The sequence below is a fragment of the Lissotriton vulgaris genome, chromosome 2_1 (genome assembly GCF_964263255.1).
Source record: "Lissotriton vulgaris chromosome 2_1, aLisVul1.2, whole genome shotgun sequence".
NCBI classification, from domain to species: domain Eukaryota; kingdom Metazoa; phylum Chordata; class Amphibia; order Caudata; family Salamandridae; genus Lissotriton; species Lissotriton vulgaris.
In genome coordinates, this window is record NC_141687.1 from 524263354 (window position 1) to 524282872 (window position 19519).

General features: G+C 44.8%; 1 protein-coding gene across 2 annotated transcripts in view; it reads right to left on the reverse strand.

Moving 5' to 3' along the window:
- CALCRL (calcitonin receptor like receptor) overlaps positions 1-19519 on the reverse strand; it is a 276761-nt gene that overhangs the window by 125963 nt on the left and 131279 nt on the right. For both annotated transcript variants that reach the window (XM_086955451.1, XM_086955450.1), the window contains exons 6-7: positions 16825-16916; positions 12973-13099 (exon numbers count right to left, since the gene is read on the reverse strand). In XM_086955451.1, the coding sequence (XP_086811577.1) occupies positions 12973-13099; positions 16825-16916 (219 nt within the window). The remainder of the gene's footprint in view (positions 1-12972; positions 13100-16824; positions 16917-19519) is intronic.

Here is a 19519-nt window from a genome sequence, read left to right on the forward strand (position 1 = left end):
TGTGGATTTTAGTTTAGTACAAGAACTCTCATTGTGTTTACACAGCATGCTGGAGGATATCCCTGGTGGTAGCGGTTGATAACTATGAATGTTGTCACTGTTTTTCTAACACACATTCCAATACACATTTGTACTCAATTGTTATTTAAAATGTAATTACAAATGCAAAAAAAGAATTGTATGAATGTCTGCCACCATTAGTGCAAATGTTGTTAAATGCTCAGTTGGCTCATAAGTAACCCCATGAAATTTAAAGCAGGTTTGGATCAGAGCCCTTAAGGAAAAGTTGTATTTGGACCTCATAGATGAAGAAGAAATTTTTATTGCATAGCTACTAACATTGTTTTACAAACCATAATGGGCATACACAAAAAAGTATTAAAACACTAATTAGGGAACATATAATTGTATGTATGAGGCAAATAATTTTGCACTATTACATCGCACTGCACTTTTACTTCTTAGGTGGGGGAAAAACTGTTTACAACTGGAAAAAAAGAAATTCTTAACTTTTTATGTTTCTCTTTTTTTTCATTAATTCATTGGTTTGGCTGCGCACAAGCTATCCAAATTTGTGTTCGTTTGAATATTTTTGGTGTGCCTCGGAGGTATCACTCTCTGACTTCTAGAGTGTTAATAATTAGAACTTGTGCAAGCGATCTGTTTATATTTAAGAGGTAGCCTCTGACAGTAGTATGTACTTTTCCCATTGTAATTGCACTTTACTGCGGTTGAAGAATTCAAACATGCTCTTCTTTTCAGGATGTATGCCTTTGACGAAAGGACACTTTTCTGGCACCTTACCGGCTTGTATTTTTTTTTTTTTAAATGAATTTATTGATAGATTGATGTGCCCATGTTGTTATTGAATTGTCCTTATATTGCATGTTTTTGTTTTTTAATATATTGTAAGGCTGTCAGTCGAAACAGTAAATAAAATAAAATAATACTAATTAGGGGACAATACAGTAACAGTTAAAAACGCAATTTATTTCTAAACATAAAAGCAAACATTTTCACCCAAGAATGGTGTCCACTTCCGGCAATAAAGCTTCTAAGTGGTTTACACTGTTGAGCTATCAGCACAGAGGCACTTTATAAATGGGAGATGTAGATATTAATTGTGGGTATAGAGGAGGATTTTAATGTATTTTAAAATATTTTGAAAACTTGACAAAGCTGCTGGCTAGCTGCATATCTGTAGGATTAAAATATTCTTTGATTTCTAGATCGCCAAGACTAATGCCTAAACGGCGGAATGATGGCGTTAGAAAAATGGCTCGAACAGATCTAAGACTTTTGAAAAAATTTTAAACTGATAAGGCCTCCGATGGCCTTTCTAACTAATGTCTGTCCATTCTTGTTTGATATCACCAATATCAAACAGGCCAAATATAAGCCTGACAATATTCCGACCTTTTCAGATTTGACAGTACTGCTTCAGTTCAGAGACATTTTAAGGCATGGGCTACGTGGGCTCTGGTCCAGGGCCCCAGGCTTTCAGACTGATAGAGGCAACTCTGTTCTGCAGAGAGTCTTGCCCTGATGACCTTGAATAATATTTAAACAGATTGTTTAAATACCATTTTCCTTTAATATCTTTTTAATGGGGGTGATGTGTGAGAGTCTATTGCAGACATTTTGCAGAGAAATGTTGTGTTATGTTTCATGCAACATCCACAAAAATATTTCTTTTAGATCAAAACTGGTTCTGACATATGAGAAATGGGAGGGTAGCAACAGAGATTATTTGCAGTAATATTAGTGAGCTGCTGCTGTGTTACAATATTGAAAACACGCTTCATTATCCCTGAATATTAGATGTAAACACCTTTAGAATTTGGATGAGTGTGCTTGTGCGCTGTCAATGACTTGGCCAAACAGGGGATGAAAGAGCTGAATGTGGACCATAAATTCAAAACTGTTCCGAACAGGGGCCCCCAAAATTAAATTTGCCCAGGGCCCCCAAACTCCTTAAAATGTCCCTGCTTCAGTTAAGTAGTGCTGAAGGTTGCCGGGGAACAGTTCAAGTTCAAGTTCAAGTTTGAAATTTGTATAGCGCCGTATATACCCAGAGGGTCTCAAGGCGCTTGGGGGAAGGGGAAGTTTATTTGTCGAATATCCAAGTTTTTAGTTGTTTTCTGAAGGTGAGGTGGTTCTGGGTAATGCGGAGATGGGTGGGGAGAGAGTTCCAGGTTTTGGCCGCTAAGTAGGAGAAGGATCTTCCTCCCATGGTGGATTTATGGATGCGTGGGATTGCGGCGAGGGCTTGTGTGGATGATCGCAGTTGGCGGGGGGCGTAAAAGGACAGGCGTGTGTTGAGGCAGTCGGGTCCTAGGTCGTAGAGGGCTTTGTGTGCGTGGGTAAGGAGGCGGAACGTTATTCTCTTGTTGACGGGAAGCCAGTGGAGGTCTTTCAGGTGCCCGGAGATGTGAGCTCGGCGGGGGAGGTCCAGTATAAGTCTGGTTGAGGCGTTTTGGATGCGTTGGAATCTTTTCTGGAGTTTGGTGGTGGTTCCGGCGTATAGGGTGTTTCCGTAGTCCAGTCGGCTGGTAACCAGTGCATGGGTGACCGTTTTTCTTGTTTCGGTGGGGATCCAGCGGAAGATTTTGTTAGCATGCGTAAGATGTTGAAGCAAGATGAGATGACTGCGTTGGCTTGTCTGGTCATTGAGAGGGAGGAGTCTAGGATGAAACCCAGGTTGCGTGCGTGGTCAGCAGGTGTGGGTGCAATTCCCAGTGCCGGTGGCCACCAAGAATCGTCCCAGGCGGAGGGGGATGAGCCTAAGATGAGGACTTCAGTTTTGTCCGAGTTCAGTTTTAGACGGCTGTCTTTCCTCCATTCGGCTACTTCTTTCATTCCTTCGTGTAGGTTGGTTTTGGCGGTACTGGGATCGTTGGTGAGGGAGAGGATGAGCTGTGTGTCGTCTGCGTAGGAGATGATGTTGAGGTTGTGTTTGCGTGCAATGGATGCGAGGGGAGTCATGTATACGTTGAAGAGGGTGGGGCTGAGTGAAGATCCTTGTGGTACACCACAGATGACTTCGGTGGCCTCTGATCTGAAGGGGGGGAGGCGGACTCTCTGAGGTCTTCCGGCGAGGAACGAGACTATCCAGTCTAGTGCTTTACCTTGTATCCCGACGTTGCTAAGGCGTTTGATAAGGGTGGTATGGCAGACTGTGTCAAATGCTGCGGAGAGGTCAAGTAGGATGAGTGCGGTTGTTTCTCCATTGTCCAGTAGTGTCCGAATGTCGTCAGTTGCTGCGATGAGGGCGGTCTCCGTGCTGTGTTTGGCTCGGAAGCCGGATTGTGAAGGGTCGAGGGATTTGTTGGATTCGAGGAAGGCGGCGAGCTGATTGTTGATGGCTTTCTCGATGACTTTGGCAGGGAAAGGAAGGAGTGAGATGGGGCGGTAATTCTTGAGTTCGGTGGGGTCTGCTGTCAATCAATCAATCAATGACATTTATAGAGCGCACTACATACCCGTAGGGTCTCAAGGCGCTGGGGAGGGGGGGTGCCGCTACTGCTCGAACAGCCAGGTCTTCAGCTTCTTCCTGAAGGCGAGGTGGTCTTGGGTCAGGCGCAGGTCGGTCGGGAGGGAGTTCCAGGTCTTGGCGGCCAGGTAGGAGAAGGACCTTCCTCCTGTAGTCGCTCTTCGGATGCGGGGGACGGCGGCGAGGGCGTGGTTGGCTGATCGGAGGTGGCGTTTGGGAGCGTAGAAGTTGATTCGGCTGTTGAGGTAGCTCGGGCCTTGGTCGTGTAGGGCTTTGTGTGCGTGGGTGAGGAGGCGGAAGGTGATTCTTTTGTTGACGGGGAGCCAGTGAAGGTCTCTCAGATGTCCGGAGATGTGGCTGGTTCGTGGGATGTCGAGGATGAGTCTGGCAGAGGCGTTCTGGATCCGCAGGAGTCTCTTCTGGAGCTTGGCGGTGGTACCGGCGTAGAGGGCGTTGCCGTAGTCCAGTCGGCTAGTGACGAGGGCCTGGGTGACGGTCTTCCTGGTCTCGGTGGGGATCCACCAGAAGATCTTCCGTAGCATGCGTAGGATGTTGAAGCACGCCAAGGAGACGTTGTTGACTTGCCTGGTCATGGAGAGGGAGGAGTCCAGGATGAAGCCCAGGTTGCGTGCATGGTCTGTTGGTTTGGGTGCGGTGCCCAGGGCGGGAGGCCACCAGGAGTCGACCCAGGCGGAGGGTGAAGAGCCCAGGATGAGGACCTCCGTCTTGTCAGAGTTCAGTTTCAGGCGGCTGGTCGTCATCCACTCGGCTACCTCTTTCATCCCTTCGTGCAGGTTGTCTCTGGCGGTGGCTGGGTCGTTGGTCAGGGAGAGGATCAGCTGGGTGTCGTCGGCGTAGGAGATTATGCTGAGGTTGTGTTGGCGTGCGATGGCCGCGAGGGGGCTCATGTAGACGTTGAAGAGGGTGGGGCTCAGAGAGGATCCTTGAGGGACGCCGCAGATGACTTCGGAGGCCTCTGACTTGTACGGTGGAAGGCGGACTCTCTGTGTTCTTCCGTCGAGGAAGGAGATGATCCATTCCAGCGCCTTGTCTGGGATTCCGACATTGCTGAGGCGCTGTACTAGGGTGCGGTGGCAGGCAGTGTCGAATGCCGCGGAGAGGTCTAGGAGGATGAGGGCCGCTGTTTCTCCGTTGTCCATCAGGGCTCGGATGTCATCGGTGGCGGCGATGAGGGCGGTCTCGGTGCTGTGATTGGCTCGGAAGCCGGACTGTGAGGGGTCGAGGGATCCATTCGTCTCGAGGAAGGCGGCCATCTGCTTGTTGACGGTCTTCTCAATGACTTTGGCTGGAAACGGGAGGAGCGAGATGGGGCGGTAATTCTTGAGTTCGGTGGGGTCCGCTGTGGGTTTCTTGAGTAGAGCGCTGAGTTCGGCGTGCTTCCAGCTCTCAGGGAAGGTGGCGGTGTCGAAGGATGTGTTGATGATGTCTCGCAGGTGGGGTGCGATGACAGCGTCGGCCTTGTTGAAGACGTGGTGAGGGCAGGGGTCGGTCGGTGATCCGGAGTGGATGGAGTTCATCGTGCGGATGGTGTCTTCGGTGCTGATTGGGGTCCAGGCGTGGAGGGTGGTGGTGGGGGGTGATTGTTCGGTCATGGTGTGCGTTGGTTGGTTGTTGAAGCTGTTGTGTATGTCCGCGATCTTGTTGTGGAAGTATGAAGCGAGGGAGTTGCAGAGGTCTTGCGATGGGGGTGATGTCGTTGTTTCCTGCGCTGGGGTTGGATAGCTCTTTCACGATGTTGAAGAGTTCCTTGCAGTTGTGTGCGTTGTTGTCCAACCGGTCCTTGAATGCAGTTTTCTTGGCGGCGCGGATCAGCTGGTGGTGCTTCCGGGTGGCCAGCTTGAAGGTGATCCTGTTGTCCGGTGTAGGTTCCCTTCTCCAGACTTTCTCGAGGGCTCGGCAGTTCTTCTTGGAGCTCTTGAGTTCGTCGGTGAACCACGGGGCTTTCTTGCTGCCGGGTCTGCTGGGCGGGGTCCTTAGCGGGGCGAGCTCGTCCGCGCAGATGCTGATCCACTTCGTGAGGTTGTCGGCAGCCTGGCTGGGGTTCGCTGAGCTGGCAGGAGGGTGCTGGCTCAGGGAGGTGGCGAGCTGGTCTGCTGTGATCTTGTTCCAGCTTCTGCGGGCGGCCTGTTGCTGGTGGTGGTGGGTCGTCGTTCTCTTGAAGGTGAAGTGGACGCAGCTGTGGTCCGTCCATTGAAGCTCTGTGGCGTGGCTGAAGTCGATGTCTGGGCTGGAAGAGAAGACTGCGTCGAGTGTGTGTCCGGCGAGGTGGGTGGGGGTGGACACCAGCTGCTTGAGTCCAAGATTGGCGAGGTTGTCGAGCAGGGAGCTGGTGTTGCGGTCGTTGTTGTTCTCCAGGTGGAAGTTGAGGTCCCCCAGGAGGATGTAGTCAGCGGAGGGGAGGGCATGCGGGCTGACGAAGTCGGCGATGTCCTCGCTGAATTGTGTGCGTGGTCCCGGGGGTCGGTAGATCAGGGTGCCTCTGAGGGTGGTGTTCGGGTCGGTGTGGATCTGGAAATGCAGGTGTTCGGAGGTGGTCAGGGTGTTGTCGGTGCTGGTCGTGAGACGGATGGTGTTCCTGTGGATGATGGCGATGCCTCCTCCCATCTCGTTGGCATTGCGGTCCCTCCGGACGATCTTGTAGCCCTCTGGGATAGCGATGGCGATGTCGGGAGCTGAAGAGGCGTTCATCCAGGTCTCCGTGAGGAAGGCGACGTCAGGGGCTGTGGCGTCTAGGAGGTTCCAGAGTTCGATGGCGTGTCTGTGGACGGAGCGGGTGTTGAGCAGGATGCACTTGAGGTGGGTGCTGCTGGTGTTCGACTTGGCGGGTGCTGGTGTGAGGCAGGTCCGGGTGCAGGTGAATTTGCAGGCGTGGCAGCTGAAAGGTCCGTGGGTGCGTCGTGGTGAGGCTTGGTGGCATTCTGGGAGTCGGCCGGTGTTGAGTGCGATGAGGGTGGCGGCGGAGTACGTCAGGCGGGTCGGTCGGGGTCTTCGTGGGCCAGGGGTCCTGGCGCTGGTCGCGATCCGGTCGCGGACGGGCGCAGACGGGCTTACCTTTGGCGCGCCTTCGGCGCACAATCGGCGCGCCCGCTGCGCGTGACCGCTGCGCATTCGCACGGTCGCCATATAAGGCGAAGTGCGCGGGTGAGCGGAGCAGCTGGGAGGCGGGAGCGGGGAGGGAACAGAAGGAAAAAGGGGCGGGGTCAGCGGTGGTGGCGGGAAGCGGGGAGCGGGGAGGGAAGACGGAGGGCGGCGAGGTAGGCGGGCAAACAGGAAGGAGAACGCTAATACGGGCACAAACTGACAAAATACAGGCACAAATGGATATCAAAAACGCTAACACGGGCAAGAAAAACTAATTAAACAAGCACAAATGGAGAACAAAACAAAAACAAAACAAACGACAGCAGAGTCAACCGGCAGCGAGGCAGGCAGCGAGGCAGAGGGTGGGTTTCTTCAGGAGGGCGCTGAGTTCGGCGTGTTTCCAGCTTTCTGGGAAGGTGGCAGCGTTTAGGGAGCAGTTGATGACATCTCGGAGATGGGGTGCGATAACGGAGTCTGCTTTGTTGAAAATGTAGTGGGGACATGGGTCGGTTGGTGATCCTGAGTGGATGGAGTTCATCAGACGGATGGTTTCTTCAGTGGAGATTGGGTTCCAGGCGCAGAGGTTGTTAGGGGGGTGTTTAAGTTCAGGTGAGGGTGGTGGGGCTTGGATTCCGGTCTCATTTGCGTAGCTGTTATGTATGTCTGCGATTTTGTTGTGGAAGAATGAGGCTAAGGAGTCGCAGAGGTCTTGGGAGGGGGTGATATCGTTCGTGCCGGTGGGGGGGTTGGTGAATTCTTTGACAATGTTGAATAGTTCCTTGCTGTTTTGGGCGTTGTTGTCGAGTCGGTCTTTGAGTGCTGATTTCTTGGTGGATCGGATCAGTTGGTGGTGTTTGCGGATGGCGTTCTTGAAGGCTGCCTGGTTGTCAGAGGTTCGGTCTTTTTTCCAGGCTTTCTCGAGGGTGCGGCAGGTCTTCTTGGAGTTTTTGAGGTCCTCATTAAACCAAGGGGCTTTATTGTTGATTTGTTTGGATTGCTGTTTTTTCAAGGGTGCTAATTCATCAGCGCTGAGGGTGATCCATTGTGTGAGGTTGGTTGCTGCAAGGTTTGGGTCCGATGATTTTGCAGGGAGGTTTTGTTGCAGTGATGTGCAGAGTTGGTCGGTTGTAATTTTGTTCCAGTTTCTGCGTGGAATTGGTTGAGGGAGGTTGTGGGTTGTAGTCTTTTTGTAGCTGAAGTGAACGCAGCTGTGGTCTGTCCATTGGTGGGCTGTGGTGTGGTCGAAGGAGATATGCTTGCTGGAGGTGAAGATTGGGTCGAGCGTGTGTCCTGCGTTGTGAGTGGGGGTGTTGACAAGTTGTTTGAGTCCGAGATTGGCGAGGTTGTCCAGAAGGGTGGTGGTGTTGCTGTCATTGTTCTTTTCTAGGTGGAAGTTGATGTCTCCTAGCAGGATGTAGTCCTCGGAGGGGAGGGCGTGTGGGGTGATGAATTCAGTGATGTCTTCGCAGAATTGTGCGCGGGGTCCTGGTGGTCTATAGATGAGGGTGCCTCTGAGTGTGGACTTCGGGTCGGTGTGGATCTGGAAGTGGAGGTGTTTGGCGGTAGCGAGGTTATCGTCGGAGCTGGTAGAGATGCGGATGGTGTTCTTATGGACGATGGCGATGCCTCCTCCTGTTTGTTTGGTGGTGCGATCTTTTCGGATGATCTTGTAGCCGTCCGGAATGGCTATGGCGATGTCGGGTGCTGAAGATGTGTTCATCCAGGTTTCTGTGAGAAAGGCGATGTCCGGCGTTGTGGTGTCAAGTAGGTTCCATAGTTCGATGGCGTTACTGTGGACCGAGCGAGTGTTGAGCAGGATGCACTTCAGATGGTTGGGCTCGGAGCGCGGTTTGGAGTCTGAGGGTGTGGTGGGTTCCTTAGTGCAGTTGTACTTGCAGGAGTGGCAGGCGAATGGTCCATGGGTGCGTCCAGATTCGGCTTGGTAGCAGTTTGGTGATCGGCCGGGATTAAGGGCTGAGAGGGTAGCTGCATTGTATGTGATGCGGGAGGGGTGGGGTTTGCGGGGACCAGGGGGTCTGGCGCTGGGCGCGGTCTTGGCGCGGACGGGCGTAGACGGGCTTACCTTTGGCGCACCTTTGGCGCGGCCGCAGCGTGTGGACGCTGCACGAGGGACCATCTGACTTAAATGGATGGTGGAGGGGGCGGAGCGTGGGAGGGTCAGCTGGGAGGCGGGAGCGGGGAGGCAGGCCAGGGGATAGCACAACAACAAAATGGAGGGCAGAAATGAAAGTGAAAACAGCGAGGGCACAGCACAATGCTCGCCAGCAAGCAATCAAAGGCTCCTAAATCCAACAAATTATTTACACCTAAAGCGCTATTCACATAACAGCCAACCTTGAAAGCGTTACACAACAATGATGTCAAAGCGATAAACACAGAGCGCGAAGCAAATAAGCAGAATTAGGCTTCCAAAGCGCTACACGATAATGAGCTTCAAAGCGCGATTATAGTAGGAGAAGCTACGGTACACGCTGTTAATTGCACAGTGAATGAAGCACAGAGCGCGATGCAAATGAGCAAAATAACGTTTCAAAAGCGCTGCACGAACATGAGCTTCAAAGCGCGATTATGCAAATGAGCAAAATAAAGTTTCAAAAGAGCTGCACGAACATGAGCTTCAAAGCGCGATTATAGTAGGAGAAGCTATGGTACACGCTGTTAATTGCACAGTGAATGAAGCACAGAGCGCGATGCAAATGAGCAAAATAAAAGGGGTTAAAATAGCTTTAAATTACAGCGGGGACAGGGGGAGTTTTGAATCTTCAGCATTTGAAGGAGCTCTAGCGAGTTGTGGTTGACCATTTTTTACCATTTGTTATTCAGTGAGCTATCCTTCAATTCTGTCCACAAGTACGATTGTAAAGTGCTCTGCTCCGATTTCTTTCATCTGTACCTGAAGCTAAAAAAAGGACGGCTTGCTGGAGAGATTATTCAATTAGGTTAAACTACAGGAAAAGGTAGGTCTCCGAAGTAGTTGACAGCAGAACAAAAAGTTGCCTAAATAAAATAAATTGGGTCCATCCAGGTAATCGTGAGCAGGGAGACCCTCACAGTGATGAGCTAGCAAAGTCATATATTTTGCTTTTACAACATCAAGCCGGTGAGTACTTGAGGGACCAGACATGTTATTGACTATTTTAACTTTGAGATCTGCCTGCTGTTTTATAGCTTCCTGTGCTCTGAAACCAGACCCTCAGGTATATGTGTATATGAGTTAGCCAATGCTATCCGATCATTGTTAAATAGTTTTTGGTTCCGTGGATTTTATGTTTTTAGGAAGAGCTGGTTAGATATTCGATGATTTACTACTTGATGGTTTTTAATGCAGTAGTGTTCTAGTCCTGCTTAGGGTTTGTTGCGGACCCATATGGGTGGAATCACAGTGTTGTCTCCATACATGAGCATTTGCAGCGAGGTCCCCCCAATTATTACTGGCTAATGCTTTAGCAATATTTGAGACAAAGATTAAATAAAGTAAATAAAGTAGGGGCTAAGATGCTTCAATGTTAAGGTCTCTATTGGTTAGGTTTTCTGCTATTCACTACTAGATGGTATTCAATGCAGCAACGTTGCAGACCCATACTGGTAGCTATAAATACATTTTTGATGTCTTTATGATATCTCTCACACAGTATAATACCACAATAATACCAGCATAGGGTTAGGAAAGATTTGAATCTGCAAATAGGTTTTTAAATACTGAAAAAAAAATGAAAACCGCAAAATTGCTCAATTTAGTGCAACGCCATATTGTGTGGGAACAGCTTACAATGTCCATAGATTCTAAAACGATTGCCCAAATACTGCGGGTTGATCTTATTTTAGAACTGTGGAGTTTGATTAAATAACCACTTTGAATAGAACAGTATTCAACAGAAATTAGCTCCTCTATGCCTTGAAACATTTATTGAACTTATTTTACCCCATATTTCTTAGGTTATGGTGCCCTCCTCTTTTGCCCACTCTTCCGAAATTCATGACACGTTCCTTGTTTGAATACCATAGTAGTATCTATTGTTTTTAACACAGAGCGTAAGGATTTAAATCATCCTTGTAGCCAGTGTTTATCGTTGGTAACTGCACTCTCAATTTCGGAGCTGGTTTTCCATCTATCGCCTGCTATAAAATCTGTCAGCTTCATAAAGCTGATAGCCCTCCACCTTGTTATGGTAGGTTTTAGTAGCCTGATTTATTCCATCCCCTTTTGCCCCTCCCAGATCGTCCAGGCGAGTTGCTGAATTAATACTTAGAGCAGAATAGCTTTTGTAAAACTGGGCTTTTCTTTTAAACTGCCATTGTAGTGTTTGATGTCAACCTTCTTAGGGGACGTTGGGGGATTTAGTCAATGTTAAAATATCTACTATAGCATTCTCGTTTCAGATCATTTTTAAACTATACAGAAAATTGATGTACCCTTCTGAAAGCAAATGCATTTTGTACAAAATGCACATAGTAATATGTTTTCAAATTGGTAAGTGCCAGGTCACCTTCCTCCAAACATCTGTATAAACTGCTTAGTGCCAGTCTGGGGTTTTATTCTCACCATATACAAGATGGAATCAAAGATTTGGTCTCCTTAAATAAATGTTGGATATGGGAGACATGGTACGGCTGATAAAAAAATAACAGTGGAATAACTGCTATTTATATCAAAGCCACTCTACCTAATAAGGTAAGTAGTAGGGACTTCCATCTTACTAGCAGTGCTTTTACTTTTGATAAAAAGAGTCTATAATTCAAATTACAGAGATCCTCAACTTTTCTGTACATTTAACCCCCAAATATTTTTTGGGTTTAGTATGCACACAACCACTGTAATTGAAGAATTAAACTTTCTACGTGAAAATTACATAATTATATATTCTCCAAAGGTCTGAAACACTGAGAAGATTTAAAAAACGATATTTTGCATTTCCTTTTTGGGATCTAGGATCAACCTTATATCATCTGCATAAGATTTAATCTAGTCCATCTGTGATGAGGTGACTGAATAATGCCATCTTTTTGACTAGCTATAGCCAAAGGTTCAATGCAAAGGCAAACAGGACTTCGGAAAGGAGGCATTCCTCTGCAGCCCCCTGGTGAACATTGAATGTCCCTCCCTCTGATGTATTAATAATCAGCTTTGCCTCAGCGCTGTTATACAATGTTTGTATAAACCCCATGATAGCTCAGAAAAACCCATATTTCTCTAAAATACAAAAAGATTCACCCAAACTATGAGGTCACAGCCCTTCTCGCCATCTAACAAAAGAATTGACGTTATGTACAACACCAGCTGCATCTACATTATCCTGCTACACTGTTGACCTGTGGTGATTTTACGAGTAAAGTGACACAAAGAATCATCGTAGAATAATGGTAAACATCCTAAAGTGTAAGATGTCCCACGGTGTAAGTTGCAGTTGGTTCTGGCTTTAGGTCAAGGATAGGAATGGATAAGATGAATTAGGGTGTCTCTGAGACAAAAAAAGTATAACCACATAACACTAATGTAAGTTTAGCAAAAATTCTGCCATCCAAATGCCAGGGATGATCTGCATACCTATTCAAGAGAGTTAATGAAGATGTAATTGCCTACTAATGCTAGAGTTCTGAATAGAGTGATTACTTCTATTTTAATTATGTACACAGATTGGACTAAAACCCCTTAAGGGGTGAGAGAATATGCCTCTTTCCCATATATACATCGCATTATGGGGTCCTGCAATGGCAAATGTGTGTGCATTTATAGGTGAAATAATTGAATAGTTTAATCACACTGAACACAAATGTGTTGTTACTTCTTCAATGCTCATGAAACAAATTATTTGTAAAAACTTTGAGATCACAAAATATCTCAAGGTCCATGACCATCCGTCAATCCACAGGTACAAGATGGCTCACCTCTGAATGTAACCCTTTTGTATATATTCCCTTTCTCCAATGTTTCACCTATCATTCACTAATGGAACAATATGGTGACACAGACAAGTTGTGAATATTGTTGTAGCTGCAGCTATGTCAGTAAAATATCCCATGGTTAGGGTGCATTAATCGAGTGTTCCCAATGGCACACCCGGTCAACACTATAATCTAAAGCATACCTGGAAAAGCCTTATTCTCTGCCTCCAGGGAAAGTTGGACAATATTTCTGTACCACTGGCCATTTAAGGCTCAGCTGTGCAGACACCCCAGTGTGAAGAGCCTTAAAATGCCTAGCACTACAACCCCTTCTAGAGTAGAGAGAGCCATAGAATAGTCTTGCACTTGTTCACCCTCTACGATAATGTGGCAAACCCAATGTGGCACAAATCTATCAAATATTGAACACTGCAAACTGCTGCAACAATACAGCTCATATGAGTGGCACTTACTGGGTTGGTGGCAACTAGTGCTGGATTGTTGGCCACTGCTGTAAGTCCAATGATTGTAACAATGGAGTTGCAAACAAAAGAGAAAAACAAATTTTTATGTAGGGTAATCCTCTGGCAGCTCAAAGTCCTAAGGGAAGAAACCACATAAGATTAGTGCAAGTCCACTAACATACTGCTTTTTAGAAATGATAAACACACACATTGTTTATTACCCATGGTTTGGTATATTAACAGCAATACCTGCAAAAACTAAAATATACCAATGTTAGATAAGTAATAGGTCATCTTAGTTTTGTGCAATCAGCCCAATACAACCAGTCAATATATTTATATTCTCCATTATATGACTTGCAGAGAAAAATACCCATTTGTATTCTAAGCTGATTACCTCAGTCCCTAATCATAACTTTAGTTCTAAATAAGCGTGATTATTGTACACAGTCCCCTCCATGGTACACCTTTGGACCACTGGACAAATGAATTCCTTTCATCACCCAAATCTTCTTCAACTAAGGTCACTATATAGGTCACTTAATAGGATAACTCTGAAGCACACTCAAACTCTCTCAGCTAGCACAGCGTGCAGGCATACAGCTTCCAAGAGGTTGTCTTGCTGAATTCCTTTTTTAAACTGGACCAAATAGTGCATTTACCCTTTTGTCCAGTATGTTGGTTAATACAAAGGTTTTATATAATTGTAAAGAGAAAATTCAAGCATTTCTTGAACATCTCAATATTTCTTCCTACACTGCAATGATTATTTATTTGTTCCAGCAGGCACCAAAGTATGATGTAAAGCACAAGAGTTACAAACATACGCTATAGCCCGATTACAGTTAAAGCGGATTGGAACTCACATGGAATTCCACTCCGCTCAATCATTATTATGGGCCATTGTTACTGTGGCCAGATTTACCAGGTGTGGGAACAACTGACCAGATTTTAACCATCAGAAAATTCGGCTGATGAAGTCACCTTTGGAATGGACTGCAATGCAACCTGGCCCCATTCCTTGGCCCCCACCGGAACCTCCTTCCAAGGCACAAGGGCAGCTTAAAATGCTGCCCCTGCTATTGTCTTTCCTTCCCTCTTCCATCCTCCCTACCACTAGTCTGCACCAGGCTCCCAGCTCACAATTACCACATGTTTAGAAAAGGTGGAAATGCATTAATCCCCATGGAAAAGGAAACAACGTGCAGAATTCCACCAAGTGAGGAGAGATCTGAGGTTATTCCCTGTTCCATGAGTGATTAACTCATAACCAAGCAGAACATTATTTGCAGATGCGGAGAATGTACACCCTCAGTATCACACAACAAGTAATCGTGTCCTTTGCACTTCCCCTCATACCCATAAGAATAATGTCCACACAACTGGCCACATTCACTCTGACATACACATTTTGTAGAATCTGTTTGCCCATTTGCATTAACCAGGTAAAGGAATGCGATAAGAGTAGTAGGAGGGTAAGAATGATGTTGAAGTCTGCAATTTAGCCACAGGACATCAGTAGAGATGTGTTTGAGCAAATTGTATGAAATATTGCAAATCATTTTCATTTCTTGTGCCCTTGTTTCATTGGAAGCATGTCTCAGTTGTATAGTGAACCATTACAGCACAACTACAATCCGCTTCTCATAAAAAGAAAGGAATAGATTTATTTTCAGGATTTAATAGCTTCAGTCTGCATTTACTATTGACTTGCATAAGAATTAATATCATTAATAGATATGAGGTATTCCTGATGACTGTGATGAAGGTGGTTTTAGCACACTTCAATTCTTTGCCACCTCCACTCTTCGACCACCCTGCTATTTTCAGGTGATATGTTGTTGCTGTACCTCCTGTCAAATTGTAAATAGTGAGAAAGCACTGAAAACTCAAACAATCCTTGAATATTGGGGGCAAATAAAAACCATGAATCTTCAATCTACTCCAAATTATTTCCATTTTCTCCTACCACCCCAGGCTGTCTTAATTTAATAGCGTGGGTTTCAAAGCAGTTTATTATGTACCAATTTCCTACAGCACTAGGAACTTATTTAGCTAAAATCCAGACCCCTCTCTAAGCTCAGAGACCCAGCACCTCATAGTCGCTATCAAACTCCATGTCCTATGTCCAGATTCAGTGGTTTTACTATCCTTGCTCCCTTGTTCTGGAACTTCCTCCTACTGAATCTGCGAGCAAAGCTTTCCTTTAGTATTTCAAAAAGACCCTCAATCCTACCATCAGACACAGTTTGGGCACCTGAAAGCCCCCTCCTGTTAGTCATTACTGTACTGGCGAGTCTACACCAATCACCACTCCGTTCCAGCTACCAACAAGTGCCTTCACTTTCTATGACCATGGATAACTCAAGTGCACAGATGATATTCAATAATCCAAAAATACATTTTCAGCATCTAGGATATTTACCTATCTTGACGACAGAGCTCATTAACAGATTTCCAATCTAGTAATGGACCATGCCTTGGACTATAGCTACCTTAGTGATACACTGAAGTTACCGGCCACCTTTATTCCTGCAGCTGTCAGCAGCTCCAGAGTCCTTTCAGTCAACGAATTAACCCAAAGTGAGTTAGTCTGGAAGAGTGTAGTATTTTGGTGACATAAATGGACCCTAGCCAAGAGATACAACATCTGAGTCAAGTCATGCTTTCATCCTTGTCATTGTAAATCAGCCTATGTACTGTATGTATAGTAAAAATATACGGCCCTAACAAAAGTAGGAGGTAAGGTGTATTGAAGCAGGTCTTCTTGCAAGGTGTTCTTAAGACCCCTTTTCAGTGGACTAGCAGCATCGCATGAATAGAGGTAGCTGGCAAACACTCATTAGTGGGGTGAAATGGACACACTCAGAAGAAATGCATCAAAATCTACAGAAGCAAGGTGTCATTTTACAAAAAAACAAAGGGACCTTCCTTTGCTACACCTCTATTCTTAAAAGGTGCAGTATTGGTATTTTATCTTCTTTTTTGTTTGATTTGTTAGAGTTTAAGTAATAATCGATTGCTATATCTCATGACTTTAAACAGCTCTACAGACTGCAATTGATCCATGGAGATTGTGGCATTACCTTAACATTTGGTAAAGTATTTAAGAATGGGAAAAAGGTAAAGGATCCGATGCAGTAGTGAAACTCCATTGAACAGGCAAACATTTCTAGTAGACCTTTGTTCTCCATCATTTTGGGGAAGATGAGAAGGAGCCCCAATCAGCAGGATCCTTTTCAGTGTTTGGCACTTTTTAAGTTTTAATACTCATAGTAGAACCACAGTCTACCAGTCAGCCTAATTGCAAGGTAGAACGTTTTATTCTGAGATCAAATCTTTTATATAATGAGCTGCACTTGGTAGACACTGTGCAAAATGTCCTTGGGACCTTCAGCACCAAGTTCTGCAAAGCACTTTCTCTAAACCCCTAGCAAGTAAGAATCGTGTTGGTCCATTGGAGTAGTAGGATCAGAAACTAGAGGAGAAAATTATCTTATGACTATACTAGACCTAAAATAAAATAATAATAATAATCCTACATCCTATGAAAAGCTACTGCGAATTTCCATAGAATTACCATGTTGATACCATCCTAAAGTGCCCTAAACTGAGACAGATGTTGATTTCTGCTAGAAGATATGTGCAGAAAAGAAACAACTTAGAAGTACTAAAGTAAATGGGATGCAGTTGTCCATAAAGGAAGAAACACTAACAACATGCGACTCAATGTTAAACTACATCTCATCCAGAGGTATATTAATATCAGTTGCTATTACAATTGCTAATGTAGTATCTGGAAGCAATCAGAGCGTGATTACTGGTTAGCAACTATAATGATCTTAAATTAGACTTTCTTACTTGAAGTAAAAGAAGATGCCAAGGGAAATCAGAAGAGATGCAATCGACAACCCATGTCCAATAATGGCCAAATAGAACAGGTTGTGAGCTGTCTGCAAAACAATAAATTGACAGGGAAAAACATATCACTTATATATTTAAACAAATTGTTTAACTGCCCCACTAATTGTCCCCACATATTCTTCTCCCCTTAAATAGACGACCCAGAAGGACAAATTTATATTTAATATCTTTATTCACACAGCTATTTCTGCTCTAAAATTCAACACAATTAATCAATTTTTGTGGGCAAAATCCCCATCTTAATTCAAAGAAAGTTTGGCTAATTTAACTCTTGCAAATGGCATTTCCAACTACGCAACCTCTGCTTTTTAACATAGAACATGAGAGGTGTATATAGTCTACAGAAATATCTTGACCACAATACATCAATTGAATTGCCATGCTGGAATAGCATACCTACTGCTCAGTTATGTGAATAGCGTTTATTAGAGACTAATATTCAAAAAAAGAAAATGTATTTATAGGCCCAGATAGTTAAACATAATAATAAATGAGGCAAAACAGAAGTGTACAATAAATATTGTTTTCACGAAAGTGGAACAACAGTAGTATCTACATAGCTTAGGGAGGGGGATGTGTTATAATCTAATGCTGCATTTCCCTTCTCTGTGGTTCTCTTCTCTACTGCTCAGCCAGTGTGAGTGTTGGTGTGCCTGAAAATGTCTAGATTGTTGGATGTATGATGATGTCATGGAATGTTGGGTGCTTGGTGAGCTGTGGAGTGTCAGTTGGTGTGTGCTGGCTGAGCAGGGCAGAGGCTGCTCCTGGTGGGGCATCACTTGGAGTTACCATCTTCCAATGGATATTGATGTTATTAACTTATCAGTAAATCTAATGAATATATCTACTCATCATCTGGTCTCTGAGGATTATCTTATTTACAATACTGGGCATATTATTCAGATATCTATACTTATTTAATATGAAACAAAGTATTATGGTAAATAACGATGGGCTCTTTGTACAAAACACGGTTCTCAAACCTGTGTGTGCTATTTGTACACTGAGAAAGTGAGCTTCATTTTGTGATGCAAGTGGTGTACTCATCAGTAGCATGCCCACATGTACATTTGCAGAAGGTTACAAAACCTCCTGTCTCATTCTTATTAGTGAAACAGAAGGCATTTTATGACCTCTACCAAATGACTGCAGACACTGAAAATCCTCCATTCCCCTCAATTCACGTCCCCTGGATGTCAACATGTTCTTTTAATGCAGCCTGTGTACCTCAAATGGAAAAATGTTGAAATGCAGGGACACAACAATAGAAGAGACAGGCAAGAAGTTGTTCCCTGAACCACTGTCAGTCCCCCAGAGGCCATCTGACACAATACTCAACGGGGAAGTTGTCCTAGTGGGACAGCTTCCCTTTTGCGTATCAATTACCATCAAAGGGGTGTCAGTAATTGATCAATATTTTGTGACCATATTTTCATGATCAAACGATTGATACATTTCATTCTGAATTGCACACAGGAGGACATCTCTTTCATGCCTCTATCCAATTTGCTATTCGTAATGGGTTGCAAAAGCCATTTTGTGACCCACAAAATTACTTTCGTACATTGCAACATACTCTTTCAAAAGCCTGTGATTTTTTGAATTGCAGAATTAGATCATACGGGAGTTTTGTACGTTTGCCCCCATTTTGCAAAAAATGAATGAAATATTATCTACACAAAGCAAACTTTGTATGGGTAAAAATACACTCAGCACCAACAGTTCTAAGTTGGTCACAAATGTGAATCCTGGGGTGAGCGATAAAGGCCTGAGCCATTAGCAACACTTCTAACTTGAATACATTTATTTATATTTTTATGTATAATTTAAGTTAACGAAAATACAAAGAAACCAATGAAACCATACGAACTATGGGCTTAAAAAGTAAGGAATTCTGAACTCAGGGAAGAATTCAGAAAAACAGGACAGAACAATGAATATGAGGTGCAATGACATACAAGGCCATTTGGTAAACTAAATAATTAAAACGAATACAGTTGCTGCAAACCACACCCACGCAAGTATCACACCATCAAACCCTTGTCATTAATTAGGTTGTAAATTCGAAGCTGGTAGTTTTTACTTGATTTCAAGAATTCATGCAGCTGTGGCTAAATGACAGAATAACATATGACACAAAGTATAGTAAGTGGCTCAAATAAAAGTCTATGGGACTACTTTGAAACTAGTCTCTTTCTCTCACAGTGAAGTCTCTTTACCAGGAATCTTTGCAAGTTTCTAATTCAAGTATCAGTTTCATAAAGTGCCACACATTGCCCCGGGTTACGTCTGAGCAGTGTATAGTTCAGATAGAAAGTTCAAAAGTTTGGAAGAACAACATTTCTTGGATGTGGGGGGCATGGATCCTACCCAATATTTGTCATTCACTGCTACAGCTAAGTCTTAGGCACTATCGTCCACTGCCATAAAAGTATGCCGAGGCTTTTGTAGAATGCAGTAATTATCACCAGTTGGCTTACCAAGGTCTTTAATAAATGTCTCAAATTTGGGTTCACTACCTAAAAAGCCATAATTATTGCCACACAAATATTCTTGTAACCAATGGTAACTGGCTTTCCGGCGCGTAGAGAACGTTTTAATTCTTTTTGTGAATTGAAACAACATTAAAAGG